The sequence below is a fragment of the Chamaea fasciata genome, unplaced genomic scaffold, assembly GCF_029207755.1.
Source record: "Chamaea fasciata isolate MVZ Bird 193981 ecotype frontalis unplaced genomic scaffold, bChaFas1.0.hap1 SCAF_8, whole genome shotgun sequence".
Lineage (NCBI taxonomy): Eukaryota > Metazoa > Chordata > Aves > Passeriformes > Sylviidae > Chamaea > Chamaea fasciata.
The window spans coordinates 30,067,114-30,086,356 of NW_027094093.1; the positions used below are offsets into that span (position 1 = coordinate 30,067,114).

The 19,243-nt window shown below is 43.2% G+C and overlaps 1 protein-coding gene across 2 annotated transcripts; it reads right to left on the reverse strand.

The window, feature by feature from the left end:
• Positions 1–674: 674 nt before the first annotated feature.
• Positions 675–17,528, reverse strand: LOC136293486 (protein mono-ADP-ribosyltransferase PARP14-like). 2 transcript variants are annotated; one of them, XM_066190307.1, is made up of 19 exons: positions 17,321–17,528; positions 17,111–17,217; positions 16,998–17,031; positions 15,909–15,980; positions 15,006–15,203; positions 14,576–14,845; positions 13,442–13,678; positions 10,281–12,532; positions 9,162–9,419; positions 8,656–8,877; positions 7,605–7,686; positions 6,524–6,673; positions 5,951–6,013; positions 4,718–4,885; positions 3,630–3,848; positions 2,943–3,530; positions 2,340–2,485; positions 1,611–1,785; positions 675–1,388 (listed from the first exon to the last, which is right to left on the reverse strand). In XM_066190307.1, exons 1-19 carry the CDS (start codon positions 17,511–17,513, stop codon positions 1,099–1,101), a joined length of 5,724 nt encoding a protein of 1,907 aa, XP_066046404.1. In that variant the 5' UTR covers positions 17,514–17,528; the 3' UTR covers positions 675–1,098. The 2 variants fall into 2 exon arrangements, with proteins under 2 accessions (XP_066046404.1, XP_066046403.1); XM_066190306.1 differs by lacking the exon at positions 15,909–15,980 and having other exon boundaries at positions 17,321–17,523.
• Between the last annotated feature and the right edge of the window lie 1,715 nt (positions 17,529–19,243).

The window sequence follows — 19,243 nt, forward strand, 5'->3', positions numbered from 1 at the left end:
ATCTCCTCTGGCTCCCGGCACACTGATGAACCACCAGTCACAGGTATTTGTTCCAGGGATTTAATAAGTTTATTCACTGCACAAGCAAAACTTAAGACTTTTGGCCCCCATACCACTACCTTGATTTCCAGCTCTAAGTTAAATTGATTTCAACACACTTGATTTCAACAGTCAGCAATTTTCAGTGGTTAGAAAACTGACAAAGTAAAAAGCAAAAAAGCCCAAAGGGAGCAGTTCCAGCGCTGTCACAGAAGGAGTGATGGGATGGGTACAAATGCACAGCCTGATGTTTATGGCTCTACTGAGATACCTGACCTTGCAGATTCATGTTATTTCACACCAGCTTCCCTAGAAAAGGTGTCCCTTGGCCACCTAGTTACCCTACAGTACTTATTGCTCATATGGACACACCAACCCATGGTAAAACTTTAACAGTAACCTAACTATGTAAAGAAACCATTGGAAGATTTTTTTTTCTTAATCATACAGCCAAGTAAGTCAAACCCAATACATTCAGAGGAGCCAAGGGCTTTTCAAAGTTGGGGATGCTGCAAAGCAGCAGGGTTATTGTATTAAAAACAAGTCAATCCATATCTGTAATGTCAAGTTCATTGAAGTTCACTGGTTAGAAACCAATGCTAAATGTTCAAAGAGGTTTAGACAAACACAAGCCATTAAGTACAACTGGTTTATTTATTGAAAACTGCGTTAACATAACTCGTTATGTGATTGTTACAGAGTGTAAGAAGGCATCAGAAATGCAACACTGAACAATCCGTGGCTGCATTATCCCTTCTAATTCCCCACCAGCAGTTAGGAAGGCCCTAAGGCTGTGTGGAAAGGCTGATACAGTACAAAGGCTCACTATGTAATCTAAAAGAGGACTGCAGTACAATATTGTGCTTGAGTATTAATACATTCAGCTGCTCCAAGTGTAAACAAGCTTCAGGGGGATCAGAAATTGCCAGAGATTGCTTAAATCAAGAAAGAATTTGATTCGACACAACTCTTTATTATTTTTGTTGTGTGTTTTGTTACAGGTGTTTCCATCCTACATAAGGTCCGAAAGACATGCAGTTGTGGCTGCAATCAAAATCCTTACTTAGTGAAAGTGATAAGGTATTCTGGGTAAGCTTGAATGTCATAAAAAATTATAAACATGGATGGGTGGTTCATGTTATCAGTTGCACTATCAAACAGATCTACAGAGTTGCTAGGATTTTTTTGTGCTGGAGTAATTGATCCTTTTTTCCCCAAAGAATATTCTCCGACAAGGACTCGGGCCAAGTACATGTACTTCTTCCCATTGGCATCTGGTTTAGAGTAGAGGTCGTTGGCAGAATAGCTGGCGTTAACAGCAAAGTACGTTCCATTTCCAAAGTTTGCAGCTGCAGTCAGAAAAGCAAAGGTTTGAGAGTGTTTCAGTAGCAGCAATTCCTTATCTGCCACCTTCAGAGCCTGTGAATCTCTGGACAGCTCTGCTTTTTATTTGCAATAGGGAGATACAACAAAACAAATAATTTTGCATACAAGGTAGGACTATACATGGCATGGCAAATCAGTCCTAGCCCTATACAGGAAAACAAGAGTTGTTTTGAAAGTTACATTACCGTGCATTCCAGCATAGCTCCGGTTAAATCCATATTCGTTAATAAGGGTTAATGACTCCCGACTCGTCCCATGAAACAGAAGCCTCTCATTATTTATGTGGCCATTTTTTTTATCCATTTCACACTTTTTTATTTGGTAGTTTTTCCAGAAATATCTGTTCTGTACCCTTTCAATCTGTGAAGTTTGAAAGTAAGACAGAAAGAAAGAAAGAAAGAGGGTAGGTTGCTATCCTGAAAAAAATTAGCGTATCAATCATTCAATCGGCTTTCAAGATTCCCCTCCTAGCTCCAATGCACATATACCAGATGATGAAGTAAGTTAGTCAAATCCTTCCAAACTTTGGCACGGCATATAGCAGAACCCAGCCCAAACCATGAGACAAACACTTCCTGGGAAACAGGAGCTTTTCACAGGTTTCCAGGCTGCAGATGCCTGCTGGGCCTGCACAGCACACGTGGCTTATGTGGGCAAAAGACGTGCTCTGCTGCAGCAAAAACCATTCCAAGGAAGTGCACTCTCCCCTTGAGCTGAAGAAGTGACTGCTTAAGAGCTGCTGCAAATACCTCAACTGCAACATTAAACTGATTAAATCTGAATAAAGTTAGTGACAGCCAGAAAGACTTGTCCAAGTTCAGAAATCCCAAGGGAATTTCTTCTGTTGTTGTTATCAGTACCCTTCATCGCTTGCATCAAGTTATTTATGCTCAGAAATGATGATTTGCTTTTACCTTTTCAATTTTGAATGACTGACAGGTCTTCAGAAACTTTTCTTGCACATCTTTATACTCTTTCGAGTCTGGTTTTAGTTCCACTATTTTGAGTCGCTCGTTTTCCATATGGTCCCACGTTGGAGGGAGCACTGTTGACTTTTCATCTGCAGAAGAAACACGATCAATCATACTCACCAAATCCCCTGCTTAAAATCAAACATGACCTGCTACAAATCCTTCTAGAAGTCTGTACATCTTCCTTATGGATGACTCAGAAAGAGGTATCTCCTTGTATTGTAAAGGACTAGTAGTAAATGGAAGAGGGTATGGCTCAAGAATAGAAGTGAGCCAAGATCTAGAACAACTGCTACAAGAAAATTATTGTTAATAAGCCTGTTAAGAACATCAGAACGCATTACTCTCTTTTCAAAATATTTTAAATAGCTGCAAGGTTCTTTTATTTCCCAATTTGGTTCCTTTCTACATTCTCAAGAAAAAGCACCAGCACAAAGATCCTAACATATATTTTAAATATTCTCATCATTCCCTTCTCCTTTCTCTTACTGGATGCAACCAGGTTTTCACATGGGAACATCAGTCTGCCAAGATGCTTTTACTTACCTTCAGATTTGTCAACACGTATAATGGATGTCTGTCTTCCTTGGGCATCCACTGCAGTCTTACCTTCCATATCCACTGTGTATATTCGCTCACCAATGGTGACTTCAATAGTTTTCTGCTTTCCAATGTAAGCATTTTCCAACTCCACATTTGTGAGGCTGTTGAAGGGCACGTAAGAATCATTTTCAAAATATTTCCATTCAATTGAATTTTGTAAAAGTTTTGCCTGGGCCTCTTTAGCAGCTTTTACCCTGAGGATCATTTTATGAACAGCTAAAGAAGCCAGGCAGACATCTTTTGTAACCCCTGAAATTTCAATAGAGGTACTCTTCAAACGAAGAATAATTTTTAATTTCTTTTCTAGATCATCCAGTTCTTCAGCCTCTTCTTCACTGAAATGAGAGATAGACTCATTTACAATTTCTGTATGAGACTGTTCTCTTAAAATTGCATTTCTCAGCCACTTTTCAGCTTCTTCCACTTCTTCTTTATTTTCACCACAAATCTGCACAACAGCCAGGTCGATTTTCTTTTCCAAAACCACTTTGTTTTTTTCCTTTGGGGAATGTTTCTCAGAGCTCCAGAATGCTACATTGAAATAGATAAATATTGTCATTAATATTAATCTTTATTAGCTGCTGCTAAACAGATTGATCTATTACCTGTACTTAAGTGACATCTACTTACATTTACCCATTTCATATGCCTTGGAAACCAATGATCTGATTCGTGTTGCAGTAGACTTTTCTCTTTTCTGCATGCTTGCTTGAAACACACTCATCAGGTGTGGCTGAAAGATGACAACCTTAACAGTTTTCAGATATGTAGCAGAATTCTTTTTAGCAAAGTCAGTTACTGCATCTATCATGTTGTCAGCCACCTCAGCTGGATTGCGGCGTGCCTCTCCTGAAAAAAGTTGCAGGTATTTTGCTCTAAAAAGTGTTAATAACTGTTACAGGTGATTAAAACGTCTTTAAAAGAATAGCTATGAACATACCCACAATCACCTGAATCATAAACAGGCTGAGAAAAACATCGGGCTGGCAATTAAGAAAGGTGTCTATTTATCAGGAAAAGAAAGTTGGGGACCACCTTTCCAGCAAGGGAAAAATGGCAGTTTCCTTTTGTTGGTTTGGCAACCAATCAGGTTATGATGTAGATAATATGGCTTGGGTAACTAATAGGCCACAGGCCTGCTGCTCAGAGGCCCAGTAGTCCATTCCTTGCTCAAAATGCAAGCCTAGTTTTATCCATGCAAGAAGTTCCCATGCACATGGGGTGCAGTTCTGGATTTTCCAACTCCAGGGATTTCTACCAAACTAACTGAATATAACAAGAGAAGAAAGAGGGACAATCTGGGCTTTCTGACAGGTTCGTGTTCCATCTGTATCAACCCTATTTATGCAGCTGCTGGCCAGAATTCCATCACCTGCTGATTTCAGCAATGGAGAAGTGGGTCCCTGGCTATTCTCTGATGAGCTGCCCACATATACCAGGCTGCAGGTTCTTCAGCAAGCACAGACATACCTTTGAATACCTGTTAGCAAGGAAGTGCTGGCTTTAGAAAACTCATGCTCTTTATGTACTAAATCACCGTACGGAGTAGAGCTTATTAGCTTTCATAAGCCTCTAATAACATTTTTTAAGATTGCATATTTCCAAATAAATTTTCACCAAATAACAATCTCTCCAGATAAATCAAATTCATCACTTGAGCCCTGAGATCAGCAGGATCACATGCACTGAACCCTTTTCAGAAAAAGGGAGACACAGACCTGTTCCAATTGCTGGCAAGGTGACAGAGGTGTACTGCCGCAGATCACACTCCTGGAGCACGTGGGAAACCAGGGATCTGATATCATCTCGGGAAACAAAATGCATTATTTTTTTGCATGGCAGGTTTCCTGCCTGGGTGATGATGTAGTTTTTGTCAGTTTTCTGGGCTGAAACAAAAGTAGGAGAAAATAATCAACAATTATTCCCAATACAGATGTGTACTAGTCCTCATTAGGAACTACAAAGTGGTGACAAATACGCCCCAGGATAAGCTTTGTGTCTCCTTCCATAAGTCAGCAACACCTTCGCTCAATTTTCGCTTCCAAGGCACAAGAACTCAGTTTATTTTTGTAAAATATTTGTCTCCTTTGGCCAATAAATTTAGTGTGTTGTTTATTGGTCAGGTTTGCTCAGTAAACTTGGAGAACTTCATACAGACTGGCACTCTGCCTACACACACACACACACACACACACACACACACACACACACACACAAACACACAATTATGCCATCTACCTGCAGGCCACCTAGCCCAAATTACCCTCTTGGCCTGTGCAAGAGAAGCTTGTTTACCTTGGATCTCTTCCATATAATTCTCCTTTGGTTGGTCTTCCAAACTTACCTCCATACCTGCATATTTCTCACTTCCCTTATTTTCTGGCATTTTAAACCACACACTCATCCATCTTTACCCTTCTTTCATTCTACTTGCTGTCCAACAGCTCTATTTGGCTTACAAATAAATGCCTCTTCTGAGGCAGGAACTCAGCTTCACACACATGAAAAGTAGTCACCCAGAGGATGTGGTAGTGAGTTACTAGTTGGGCCAACAGCAAACATCTCACTGAGAAATAACAAAAGGACTTGCAGCTACACAGTTGTTCCCAGTAGGAGATGGTTTCTCTATTAAAATTTTTGCCAGCATCACCTCTTGCTCATGGCTCTGTTCGATGTTGACCCTGTTTTTATCATGGAAATCTTTATTGGAATAGGAGGATGCAAGAACTAATAGATTTGGATCTTTATGTACGTTTAGAGGCTGTCTCCTCTTGAAGATTTTTCTTTTCCTTCCCTCGTTAGATGTTTTACACATATCACATTAACTGATTAAAAACTAGTTGCTGTAACCCAGTGCATAATACAGATAGAACTACAGTACTCAGTACTGAGAAAGAGATTCCCTGCCATGCATTAACACCTTTGGAAAGGCCAGAAATGTTGTACCATACCGAGTACACCACATTCATCTTCAACTGCTTTTCCAGCACCATTCAGAATTGCTTTGGAGACACCTTAAATGAGAAGAGCAACATGAATCCACTGTTACTGCTGTTAAAGACCCATCTGAGGCAAAACTGTATGCCTCATCACATCTAAAACACCTCAATTCTGATATCATTACAGATTATAAATGAAAAGCACTGTAGCCAAAATTTTAGCCCTATATGCTTTTCAATTCAAATTGATGTTTTGAGTACCTAACAAGTTTCATGGAGGTCAAAACCCCCTTGAGGCTTGTCTCCTCCTTTAGTCTGAGAGGTGTTCTATAAAAAGATTTTGTATATACATATATTAGTTTCCCTTTCCCTTTCTGCACGGGAGTCTTAAAAATGCCGATTAACAAGTGGATAAAGTTTCAGACACTTCCTCACTGAACTTTTGTACCCTAAGAAGCAAAACAGAAACCACACAGTGAAACAAATAAAAGGGTTCAAAGCATTGAAGAAAAATACTTGCTCCTCTTCTTTCCCAGCCCTTCCAAGCACATATACTTTTTTCACACATAATATCAATTAAAATACCTGTTTTGAGGTTGAAGGTTTGGTTTGTTATGTTTACAATGGCATCTCCCACCTCCTTTGTAATATCACCTTCTGCCACCCGGAACACGATGGAGCCAATGGTCATTTCAGGCACATTGTGTGCTGAGGTCGAAGGGGTAGGAGAAAAAACTGCAGGGAAAGAAATACAAACCCTGAGCAGAAGGCAGTGATGATGTAAAAGGTAAGGGATTTTTCTTGGATACAATACCTACAGAGACCACAGTTTGGCTACAGACTCAGCCTGTAAAAAGGATTGCCTGCCATGCTAACTGAAAATCATTCCTTCTCACAGGAGTCTATACTCAATCTGCACTCATTCCCATAATTTCTATCATGGCAGTATGGCAGGGAAAATGTGTTTTGCTGCACACCTGGTATGCAGACACTTAGTGACATTTTACCATTGCAAAACTCCAATGTAAGAGAGCAGCAAACTTTCCAAGTCTCACTCTCTTGCTCCTGTGTCTCACAGAGTTTCCAGGCAGGTTCTCTACTTCTTGAAAATGTAGAACTTTTTATCCATGTGTTATTTATAAAGTCATAATTAAGTTTTCAACATGTAACTCATGTTACAGGCTGCAGTTCCATTAAGATAGATAATACCAAAGACATTTCAGTTTGGTTTTGCTACTCATCTGAACACCTGAAAGATTTAAGAGTATTTCAAAGATCACTTTAACACACATAACCAGGATCTTACCTGCCTTCCCAGGGCAGAAGAAGACACTGACTTGTTCACACTTTAATCTACTGCTGCAGCAATGAAAGAAAAAGCACTACTTATGCCCTTGACACCTTATAGCTTCTGCTGTTCCAATTTTCAGGGGCACTATCTAGATAAGGAATCACAGGAACACTTTTTTTCTTAGCAGCTCTAACACTATTTCAGACATAACAGACACTCAGCCTGAAAACACTGCCTTTACAGCAGCCACTCACACTTTGGGAATGACTGGCTCATCAAGCAAGTACTAAATATCCATAATGAATGCATTCCCTGGAATACTTGGAAAAAGTAAAAAAAGTCAGTAGGCACACAGCTTCTGTGAATAAACCTTACCTGTGCTTTGGCTAGCATCATTTGGAGAAGGCTTCGGCATTTTAACAGCTACAGACCTATTTTCAAATTCATCTGAAAATTCCTAGAGAATGAAATTACAATCAACCCCTGTAGAAGTCTTTGCACAGTAGAAGTAACGATTTGAAAAGCAAAGAAAAAAAAACGTTTAAAAAGAGCTAAATGCAAATTACTTCATGTCATCTGCCACGATGCTGAAGGCAAGTCCTGACAGATGTTGTTCTCAGAGAGCAAGGCTATTCAGTGTGAGCACCACACAGAATCACAAATAACTGAGTCAAAGCCATTCCACAGGGATACAGCAGCAGAAGGCATCCTTACAACCAGTGAGTAGTTCACACCAGCTCAGCTCTTACAGGTAATGCCACCCTTCTCTATGCACATTAGCTCAGGCTTTGACACAGTAGCCTTCCAGTTTAGCCTTGCAGAATGTTACTAGCTCTTGCACAAAGCACAGAAGGCAACAGATGCAGAAACACTTATCTGGACATCAATTCACAGCATGAATAACTTGAGTGTGGATATAGAAAATTTATGCTAATGGGACACTGAAGAGAGGGGAATGGAGAATATTTTTCTACTGAATATGTTTCTACTGGAGAAGTTTACCAGCACAGCAATCCTAGCTGAATGATTTCTCCTAAAAAGACACCAGCAGTCCATTAAAAGAACACCTTTTTTCCAAGGGTGTGGGCACTGGAGCAGGAGTTGCAGCAAACTTGTCTGACCCACAGACTGAAGAATTAGGTGAGTTCATGAGATAAAGAGTAATTACACTTTCGTGTGTATTATTCCCAGGAAACAGAAAATGATAGGAAGGGAGCAAGACTCTACTCAATACATGGGTGACCATGGGAGGTAGAATCAAAAAGAGAACTTTCAGTATAGATGACAGAGACTGTCACCAAACCTTTTCTTTAGTATAAAAACAAGCACCTTGCGGATTCTTTGAAGATCATCAGATAGCCAGGTATCATGAGACAGACTCAGATATACCATAATATAACAGAGAGAGGAAACCACAGTAACTCACCTGAATATTAGCTGTGTCTTTTGTGTGCAACAGAAAGTGAACCTCTTCAAGAGAATTTAGTCTGTTTTTACTACTGAATTCAAACACTTTGTCAAACAATAATTTAGCAACAACAGGTTTTGGGAATTCTAAATTCCCAGTCCCAATTGCTGGAAAAGTAATTGATTCCAAAGACAGTTCTTCAGCAATCTCCAGGCATTTTGTGATTATGTCACCCAAGACCTGTAAAGCACAATTAATTTTTCAGTTACTGGAGGTAATTTTTTCCTAGTATGTGTAATGTAACAGTTTCCCTTTCAGCTATCTCTTAGTATTAAAATACAATCAATTACATACACAAGGAATTCACAAGGAATTTATTAGACAACAAGGGATCAGCCCACAGTTAAAAAAGAATGAGTCAAACTCTCTCATCTTCTATGACACTGTCTCCCATTTCAAAGGAAAAGTGGCATTAAACACACTATGAATCCCAGAAAAATTCAGGCAAATAAAAACCCTTTTACCTTTGCAGGTGTGTTTTTCTGGGACCACATAGGTACCACAGCATGAAGCACAACACTACAAGCCAGGTTGTAACCTTTAGTTTTAAACACAGATCCTTCCTCAGGTGTTCCTCCTCCACCTTCTTCCTGAAGAAGCCTCCGGGCTTCGTTTTTCAAGCCTGTCTGAAGCATTGGCCCGGCCTTGCTTAGCAAAGCTCTACCAAGGGGCCCTTTGTCAAGCTGGAGATCTTTGCCAACACTGACAACAACAATGGATGTCTGAAAAACACACAAGCAAAAACTCTAGCTTGTAAGTATCAAATTTAAATTTTGCATTGGATAATCAAATACAGCCTGCCTGATGGTTTACAAGGTAAATTTTTGGGACAGCGACCAGAGTGAACAAAGTGTTGGAATAAACCAGAAATTATGCTCAATTCTAGTATCACGAGTCTGCCCAAAGAAACACGAAACTTAGTTAACAATGGAATTAATTTCAGCCTAAGGGGAAAAACATAACAATTCTGCATTCCTCATTTATTCATTCTACCTCCATTTGACAAACATTTGTGCAAGTTGGTTCTTAAAGAGAGGCTTGCAGACCAAACTCTTGAGTTCACTGAGGTAGGCAGGGCCTCCCATGCATGGCTGGTTTTGGGGGACAAGCAGACACTGAAGACAAAGAAGACTAGGGATAATCTAATGGAGAAAGAAGTGAGATCAGCAGCAACTTATGAACGAGAGAAATACAAGAACATTGTGTCAAACCCTCAGGAAGGGTCCCTATACACATTCTAATATACATTCTGCCCTGGCCAACTGGAGGAGCTGCATGCACAAGCTGTGGGAGGCAACCACTCCTCAGCAGTTTTGCAGGCCATTGCAGGAAGGGTCCTGGATGGAGTTGCTTCCAATATTGGCAATCCCAGTAAAGTATCTATCAGCCAGCTAACAGAAATTCAGTGCAGAAGGCAACTAGAAATCAATTAATGACACTGGTTCTCCCCAGGTAGTGCAATACCAACTGCATGTTTCATGCCAGTTTTCACCAATTACATTGGTTTCATGTTTGTCAGTTTTAAAAAAAGACATGAAAGAACCCACTTGATATTTCAATAGGACATAATTTAGAACACTTACTGCAGCATCTTCAAGGCTTCCTGTTTGCAGCACGATGTTAAGGCCTTCCTGAGTTGTTATGAATGGGAAGTTCTTAATATGCTTAGAAGCTTTCCTCTGCCTGGGAACTGTACTGACATGACACGGTGACCTGTAGGAAGGTGAAGAATCTGAAAACACTTCTCTGAATGCCTTGCTGAAAGCCTGAATGTTATCCTGTGCAAAACCCACAAGATGAACCTCCTTCAAGCTGCTGTTCCCCTTGGATTCTTCCAAGGTCTCCTTGATTGAGGATACAATCGAGTAAGTACACAGTTCCAGTGGGAAGCCAAAAATCCCTCCACTTATAGCAGGCAGAGCTATGGAACGATGCTTGTGTGTTTCAGCTAGTTGTAAACATTTTTTCACTGTCTTCCTCAACAAGTTCACACACATTTCTGATTTCTCCTTGCTCCACCTGGGCCCAACAGCATGAATGACGTTCTTGCAGGGCAGTCTCCCGGCACGCGTGATCACCGCGTCACCAGGCTGCAAATTCCCAAACTTCCTCACCATCTCATCACACTCCTCTTGCAGTGCTGGGCCAGCTGCTCTCGACAGGGCCTCAGCAAGGCCACCAATGTGTCTCAGGTCTTCATTAGATGCATTCACCACAACATCAACAGGATGAGTGCACAAGTCAGCTTTATAAAGCGCTATTACAATTTCACCCACGGCCACCTGCATATAGGGTTTGCCTCTGATACTGTGTTCTTTCTGTTCTTTCAGCTGCTCTTCTGGCGGCTCTTCCAATAGGATTAAACACTTGAACACTTGTTTTATATGGGGGGCCAAAAGGTCTGCTTGCTCTTTTATATAAGCCTTGGCTCCTGGCATGTCAATTATCACACGCTTAAAATGCAGACCAGACAGAATTCGCTCAACTAAGCTGACTCCCTCCAGCACTTCTGCCTTCGGCCCAACCAAGGATATAACTCCACAGTATTTCTGTGTGCTAAAGTCAACTTTCACACCTTTTTTTGGTAAGGCAGCCCAATCACTGATCTTCTCTTTCTCAAAAAACTTTATGAGCGCCATCGGCTTTCCTTCAATGACCCTTTGTACCTGTGTGTTTTCATCTATAAAGCTGGAAAGTTCCTTAAAGGCTTTTGCTACTGCTTCAGAAAGACCAGCAATCATGATTTGATTCTCTGCCTGAGTGACTACTACAGCTCCATTAGAGCAGTTTTCCTTGGCTAGCATCTGCCATTCCTCCTTCTGGACAACTGACCCATCCTCCAAAGTAATACTTTTGTGGTCCAGTTCTTTCCTTATTTCTTCCTCTGCTTTTAGGAGGTCTTCAGGAGCACTCCCTTTCAGGATGATCTCTCCTGCACCAAGCTCATAAAAGGCACTAATTTGTTTTGATATAAACAGGCTCTGTGACAGGGTTTCACTATCAATATGCACTAAAAACTGAAAAATGTAAGGGTGAACATGAATTGTTTTCTTTGCCATTTTGTGTATATGATCAAGTATTTCTCCTTTTACTTTATAAACTTCCTCAGGCACTCCAGATAGTTTAACGCTCTTCTGCAAATAATTATAAGTTATTTGCAGGTCTGGGAACTCTGTACGAAATTTTTCTTCAAGACCAGTAATCTGTAAAAGTCCATATTCCCCTGGATTCACTGTCTTGATTTCCAGTTCAGTTCTTTGCTTTTCTCTTTCAATTTCTCTGGTGGCCTTTTTGATCAGAAGCTTCAGTTCTTGTTCAACGTTCTTCACAACTTCTTTTTCACCTACTAGAATGTATAAATCCTTGGAAATACTTGGGACCATCAGAACTTCATCATGAGGAAAGCTGTTCCTAATGATTTCCCACACTTCTGTGCTTACTTGACATTGAATTGCTTCGTATTTTGATATGCTGTGTGAAAATGCTGTAGAAACGTTTTCTTTCCATGCCTTGACCAATCGAGATACTGATCTCTTCCGCTCAGAAAAAATATCTGAAGGATACAAAGTAACTTTTGGATCTGCACAGAGGGAGTCAGGCCACACTGGCACACAGTTACACTTTACCATTTCATGATCTATCGCCTCAATTAAGCTACTGTTTCCTTGCAAATAATTCCAGATATAGGGATCCAGAGGCAATGTAATTGGATCTGGCTTCTTTATCTGTGGCCCTTCCTTTCCATACAGAGCTGTTTCCAGTGAGTTGTAATAAGGGTAGACAAAGATTGGTGTTTTGTTGAGCGAATGCTTCTTTGCCAGGATATTTCTTACATCTAAAACAAACAAACAACCCCCCAAGTTATTAATGTCAGCACTTAAGATCTTCTCTTTTGTTTGTTTTTTTTTTTAATTGTTTGGGGATCTTTAAACTATATTTCCTGTATAATAGTGTTTCTTATTTTTAAGAGCAATTTTAGATTAATTTTCTCCCTTCTCAGATAGAAATAATTTCAACTTTTTGAAAAATTATTTATTTTAAATGCCAGAAACTAAGTTGAAGAGAGACAGTCAGGCACAACAGCACCCACCTCTGGGAGGAAGTGTGCATAATCTCTGCCTCTGCTTCTCTTATATGCTGTACTTGAAGTACCCAGCTCCATAGTTCTTTGGGCTACTACTCAGCAGTTCAAACCACAGCTCCTGTTTTCCCCAAAAAGACCATCTCTTTCCTTCAACTCCCTCCCCTTCATCTCTCCCCTTCACTGCAATGCCTCCAGCTTCTCCCTTGCCCTACAGTTTTCACAGTCACCCATCTTTCTGCCACTGACTGGACAACCCATGGCATCTGCTCTCCAGCCAAAGACCCGCCCAAGAAATTGTCCTGGGATGAGCCAGACATGGCATGTTGCCATGGGCAGCTGGTGGTCAAGATGGCAGGTGGGGGGGAAGTCCCCTGTGCCCGTGGGGCTGTGCACTCTCCACAGAACTCAAACTGCAATCTGAACTCTGTAAGGATCAAGGCCTGGGTGAAATAAACTGTCTAGAAAATGAAAAAATTCTCTGCCTTATGCCCAGCTGGTCCAAAACTGAAGCGTGCATTCCAGTTAGCATGAGACCTGCAGGCAAGGCACTAGATCTGCCATTTTACAGAGGGCAAAGAAAGTATTTCTCTAGAAATCGCATATTTTGATCTCTAAATGAGAGGTTCTCAAAGAAATAAGGGCTCTGCATTTCTGCATTACCTTTTTGGTCACCAAATGTAATGATAGCTGCATCTTCATCAGGCAGCTGTTGAACATCCACCCTTTGTGCACCTCCGTACTTCTCATTTTCAAAGTAGACGGTTATATAGTGACTGGAGGTGTTGGGTGGTATATTTTCAGCCCGAACACTTTTTGTTTGCTCAAGGCATCGTGCAGTAATGTTTTGTTTCTTTGCTCTTTGATTTTGATTAAACTTTTTAGCAAATTCCTCTGCATCTAGAAAGAGTAAAGAGGAGAAAAAAGAAAAGATCAAACTCGGAGCTTGTTTTTCTACCATGATGTTAGTCAGCAGACTATCACTGTGTGCACTGATCAAAGCACTGAATTACAAGATCAGCTCAGACCTGCCCACAAAGCTACTTCTTTCCACATATTCAGTATCTGTCACTTAGTATTCCCCTCAAGACTGATCACAATTGTTGACTACAATGACTGCAGCCAGAATTTGCCACTAGTTTTCCTGCTATCACTGGGTTTCTTCGACCCCAGCAGAAAACAAGATCAGGTTCATTTTTGGGCTATGGCTTTGTACACAGAATAAAACACAGGTTCAAATTCTCTCAGTTTTATGATAAATACATTCTCATTTTGGCTATTTTCCCCCTGTTATCCTCATAATCAAAGACAGGTCACTTTTCTGTCTGTTAAGGAAAAGCAGTTAAGTTTCTTAAAGATCTACTTATTTACTAATGGCTACTCCAAAAATTTAGGACTGAAACATGACTTGGGAGACAAATCATTTCTAAGGCAGAAAAACCTTCACCTTCTCTGAAGGACAGCTTTTGGCAAGGACAGCTTATACCATCCATCTGTTCTCAGACCAAGTACATCTTTCATTGCTTGTTTGAAGTTTTAGTTTGGTTTTAGTCCTACCTGTTGTGTTTACTGTCCAAACCACAGCTAGCTCTTTTTTTGACTTGCACTGGCCTCTATGCCTCACAGATAAAGGTTATGGCATTAACTTTAGCAGAGCAAATCCTCCTTTAAAAGGACACAATATCACACCAAACCTTAAAAATATGAAAGAAAATACTTCCAGCTTAATCTCACTCCCATGCATGCATACAAACATGTAGCTAATAAGAAAGACCTTCAACTCTGACTCCTTCTTACCGGTATCTCCAGTAAAAGTAACTACAGCAGCACATAACTCAGGTATCATTTCCACACTGAAGTCACCATCGTCCTCTGACAAGCCGCTGACATTCTCTACCAGCATAATTAGCATGTAATCTTTTGTTGTCTCTTTCACATTTTCCAGCACAACTGCAGAGGGAAGCAGGGATCCTTCAGAGTTCTCCACTTGGCACGACTCTTGCCACGGCTTCACAACCAGATCGATTTTATTCAAGTGATGCTTTCTTTGCAAAACTTCTTGGGCATCTAGTCCCACAGAAAAAGAGAGATGTCACAGCAGAGTAGCACGTTAAACAATAGCAATAATACACCATTTCTGCTAGGAGCAATGCCCACAGAGAGATCCCGCAGCAGCAAAGGCCTATTTTTAAAAGGGAGCTTAAGCAGTGTAACACCCATAACATACCTTGCTCCTCCTGAAAGGTGATGATCACTTGCTGATCCTTCTTGACATAGGACTCAATGTTCCCCCCACCAGACTTCCTTTTATTTTCAAAGTACATTTCCAAAATGTCATCTTCTATTTCCTCCCCAGAGGCAGTGGTTACTACTACAGCAGAATTCCTAGAGGTTGCTTTCTCTGCTTCCAGTTTCTCACATGATTCTGAAATAAAAGATCACACCCTAATGCCTTAGGCAAAAGTTAAGAAAGAAACCAAGCTTCCTATCTTCCGAACTTTCATGCCACTTTTTGTTCAGATCACACTGAAGGTCAGGAAAAAGAACAGGGTAAGAATCCCAAACAAGTTAAACATATCACTAGCGGGAGTTGCTGTATCAACACGTAGGGAGGAAATGCTTCAGTTCATCAACAGGCAACAACAGCAGAAGCAAAAGATACAAAAGCTTCTTCACGGACACACAGTGAGGGGAACCAGTGCTCCCCATTCACAGTTCCTGACACTGCTGTGGGTCACCTGGGGTCTGTACCTGCTGACTGCCACAGCTGCTCAGGTGTACCCGGGGTACACAGCTCCCGACAATCCGGCACAGGGTTGCCCCAGCAAGGCCAGCAGCAGCTGGGAAGGTCTGGTTAGGGACAGCCTTAGCCAGAACAAAGGCCAGCATCCACTGCTGTCCCCTAAGGAACTGACCTGTCTGAGGCAGCCAGTGAAGTGGGGGCTCTAAGGGGACTCATAGAAAGGAAAAAATACATTTATTTCTTTTGGCCTGGGATCACAATTCTGACACTAAATTAGACAAACAACACAAGCCACGAGGTTGACCAGGGCACTGCTGCAGCAGAAAGGTCCAGAAGACCAAAGGAGCAAGAATACAGTGGTTACCACTGGGTATGTGACACACTTACCGGTCTTCTGCTGAGTACATACACGAGTTTCCTTATTCTGGCAGATGGGAATAGACACCTGGGGTTCATTAACTAGAGATAAATGACAACGTTTTCTCAGTTGCTGGGTACTTCAAGAAGAAAACGAACATGAATTTACATCCAGGACCTAACACAGCTTGAATTAAGTTTCATTTGACACTGTCAGAATCACAGACTTCCACAGACTCCTCTTTTTAAACCATATGTTGAATTGGTTGCAGGAATACTCTGAGCTCAAGAAGCCTCGGACATAATGTTAGCACACAGTCATGCAACATGAACCACCATGAGCAGGTCCTGCCATGCACTACAGCCCTTTCTCCTCGCACAAAAAGCTGCACTGAACACGAGAGGTGCTGAGGACATCCGTCCTTGGAAGGGTCTTTGAAACCTGACACCTCTGGAAGAGCCTCGGGCAGGATGCATTTGATTCAGCATGACTGCTCAACTTCCTAGTTTAGAACAAGAGGAAATGCAGCTAGAGTAGAAAAACAATGGTAAGATTGACCAAACTGCTTTTCCAGCCTGCGCCCTCAGCCCTCACCTGCGCAATCACCCCGCTGTGCACAAGCAGGTTCTTTGAAAGCAGAGCTCAGCGAGCTGTGTGTGTATTAGCCCTGTGGATATGGATTACTTCTGTGTGTACTGACAGTCACATATTGATTAGCTGTGTATCGGCCATGTGTGTGCATCGATTAGTCCTACGTGTGTGTATTAGCCAGATGTGTATTGAGTAGCTGTGTGCGTATTGATTGTGCGGTGTATGTGTGTGTATTGATTAGCCGTGTGTGTGTGTGTGTGTATTAGCCGCGATAGCGTGGTCAGTCTGTCGGGTACCTGGGATGTGGCTTAGGGGCTGCACTTCGGGAATTACATCGTGTTTGGGATTCGGGAAGTGAAGAGAGGCGCTGGGGAGGAGAATCAAAGCGCTACAGCGCTGTTCGCCCGGCCCGGCCAAGCAGGCAGCTCCGCCTCCTTCCCCATCGCCGCTCCTCCGCAGGGGGCAGCCGAGTGCCCGCCAACCCCGGAGCCCCCCGCCGCCCCTGCCGCCCCTGCCGCCCCTCGTACCTGGCCTCTCGGTCCCGCCGGCCGGTCCCGCCTCCTGCAGGGGAACGAGAGGAGAGCGGTCACCCGCGGTCCCTCCCCCGGACCCGGGCCCGCCTCGCCTGCGCCCGCCTCACCTGCGCGGGGTCGCCGTCCGCGGGCAGCGCGGTGACCTGCAGCGACAGCCGCCGTCCGGACCCCCACACGAGCTCATGGGCCGGCCGGCTCAGCACCCGCTCCCTCACTGCCAACACAACAAGCACCGGTCAGGGGGATGCGGCCGCCCCCCGCCCGTCCGAGCCGCGGGCATCGCCATCAGCACCCCCCGCCCCGGCCCGGCCGCTCACCCTCGGGGCAGGAGAAGCAGACGATGATGTGCCCGCTCCCGGTCCCGGTCCGCAGCTCGCACTCGCCGCCGCCCGAGCGCTTCTGGCTCTGGAAGTAGCAGAGCAGCTTCTTCCTGAGCGCGGGCGGCGGCTCGGCGGGGCCCCAGTCCCCTCGCACCAGCAGCGGGAAGGCGCACGGGCGCTGCCGCTCCATGGCCGCCCGATGGCTCCTCTCGCCGTCGCTTTCGGTTTCAATTCTCGGCGGCGAAGCCCGAGGTGCCCGGGGCTCCGCCCAATGCCGGGAGCAGGCCGCCTCCTCCGGGCCCGTCGGGACGTCCGGAGGCCCCGGGCCCCGCCGCGCCCTCTCACAGGGGCAGGACGGGCTTCTCGCCGCCGGGCTGCGCAGTCCCTTGTGCCTCCACAAGAGCCAAGTGTCACAGTGTTTTCAGCCTCTGAACTTCTAACAGTTAGCCACTGGCTAACACTCGCTCTCCCTGCTTTACTCTTTCAAATGAAGTCATGATACAAAGTAAAATTACCATTTTCATCATTCTTTGCCAGAGATACTTCCACAACCGTGGAAGATTGCAATGGGTGTTTACTTCAGACCAGCTTGTCAGCTAGCTGTGAAGTTTTCAACTGAGTGCTCAGGACTTTCCCTTGCAAAGGTTAGTTTGCAGCTATTTTGTGCTGTATATTTTACCCTTGTGGCCAAATATGGGACACTAAAATAGCAGATAGATGAAGTCTCCCCCCCCCTAACTTCACTGAACATTCATTGAAGAAATGGATAAATTACCAAATGTCATTAAAATTATAAGCATCCAGCTAAGCCTAGGTATCATCAGACACACTGCTGAGTGACCCACGGGGATGTCTTTGTTTCTTGGTGGGCAACTGATGTCTCTCTTATTTCCTAATGCAGTGTCCTCCCCACAGCTAGCCCAGATACATGCTCTCGAAAAAATTCCTGACTGTGATTGTAGATTGAGTACATTTAATCCTAACCTGTACAACTATGTAGAAAATAAAGGTCTGTACAGCTGGTTAAAGGGTAAAGGTTTTAGGGACTTTCCATGACAGTGACCACGACTCTGTTGCACAATTCAGCCTGCGAACTTTGGCACAGACAAAATGGGAGCTGGTGAGTTACCCGATGAGGGTCTGACATCAGTGAACTGGCTTGCTGGGACAGAAAGTGAAATGAGACACCAAAATAGCTGGGAAGATTTGATCCTCACACCTGTCTTGGCCTGGAATAGACCTAATTTCCTTCTTAGTAGCTGGCTCAGGGCTGTGTTGTGGATTCAGTACGAGAACAATGTTGACAACACACTGAGGGTTTAGTTGTTGCAAAGGAGTGTTTTTACCCCAAGGACTTTTCCGTTTCCCATGCTCTGTGAGGAAGCTGGGGAGGAGCGTGGCCAGGACAAAGTGGCCAAAGGGATATTCCATACCACAGAGCACCACACTCAGTATAGAACTGGGGACAGTCAGCTGAGGGGACGACTGCTACTCAGTGACGGGCTGGGCATCGCTCAGCGGCCAGTGAACAACCGTACTGTGCATCACTTGTTCCTCATGAGTTTTATTCTCCTGTCTCTCTCTTTCTCATTACAATTATTAGTAATAGCATATTTCATTTTGTTTTAATTAATAAACTGTTCTCATTTGAACGCACAAGGCTTGCTTTTCCAATTCTCTGCCCGCAGGGGTTGGGGGGTGAGCGAGTGGCTGTGTGGTACGTAGCTGCTGGCTGGGGTTGAAGCACATTGACAGCTTGTTTCCATGTGCAGAAAAGCTCAGTCACTTAGAAACAACTGGAGTGTTGGCATTTTACTGCATGGAAAAGGGATGGGGGACATGGAATCACGTAAAATATTAAAACAAACACAGTAACACAAAACCGGGGCTGGAAAGACATCCCAACCCACATGGAAACCT

Excerpts from the sequence above, each read along its gene's own strand:
- LOC136293486 (XM_066190307.1), bottom strand. The coding sequence starts at position 17,513 with ATGGAGCGGCAGCGCCCGTGCGCCTTCCCGCTGCTGGTGCGAGGGGAC. Across the intron at positions 7,687-8,655 it reads AAGACACAGCTAATATTCAG|GAATTTTCAGATGAATTTGA; the intron begins GTGAGTTACTGT and ends TTCATTCTCTAG. Across the intron at positions 3,849-4,717 it reads CTTGCCAGCAATTGGAACAG|GAGAGGCACGCCGCAATCCA; the intron begins GTCTGTGTCTCC and ends AACTTTTTTCAG.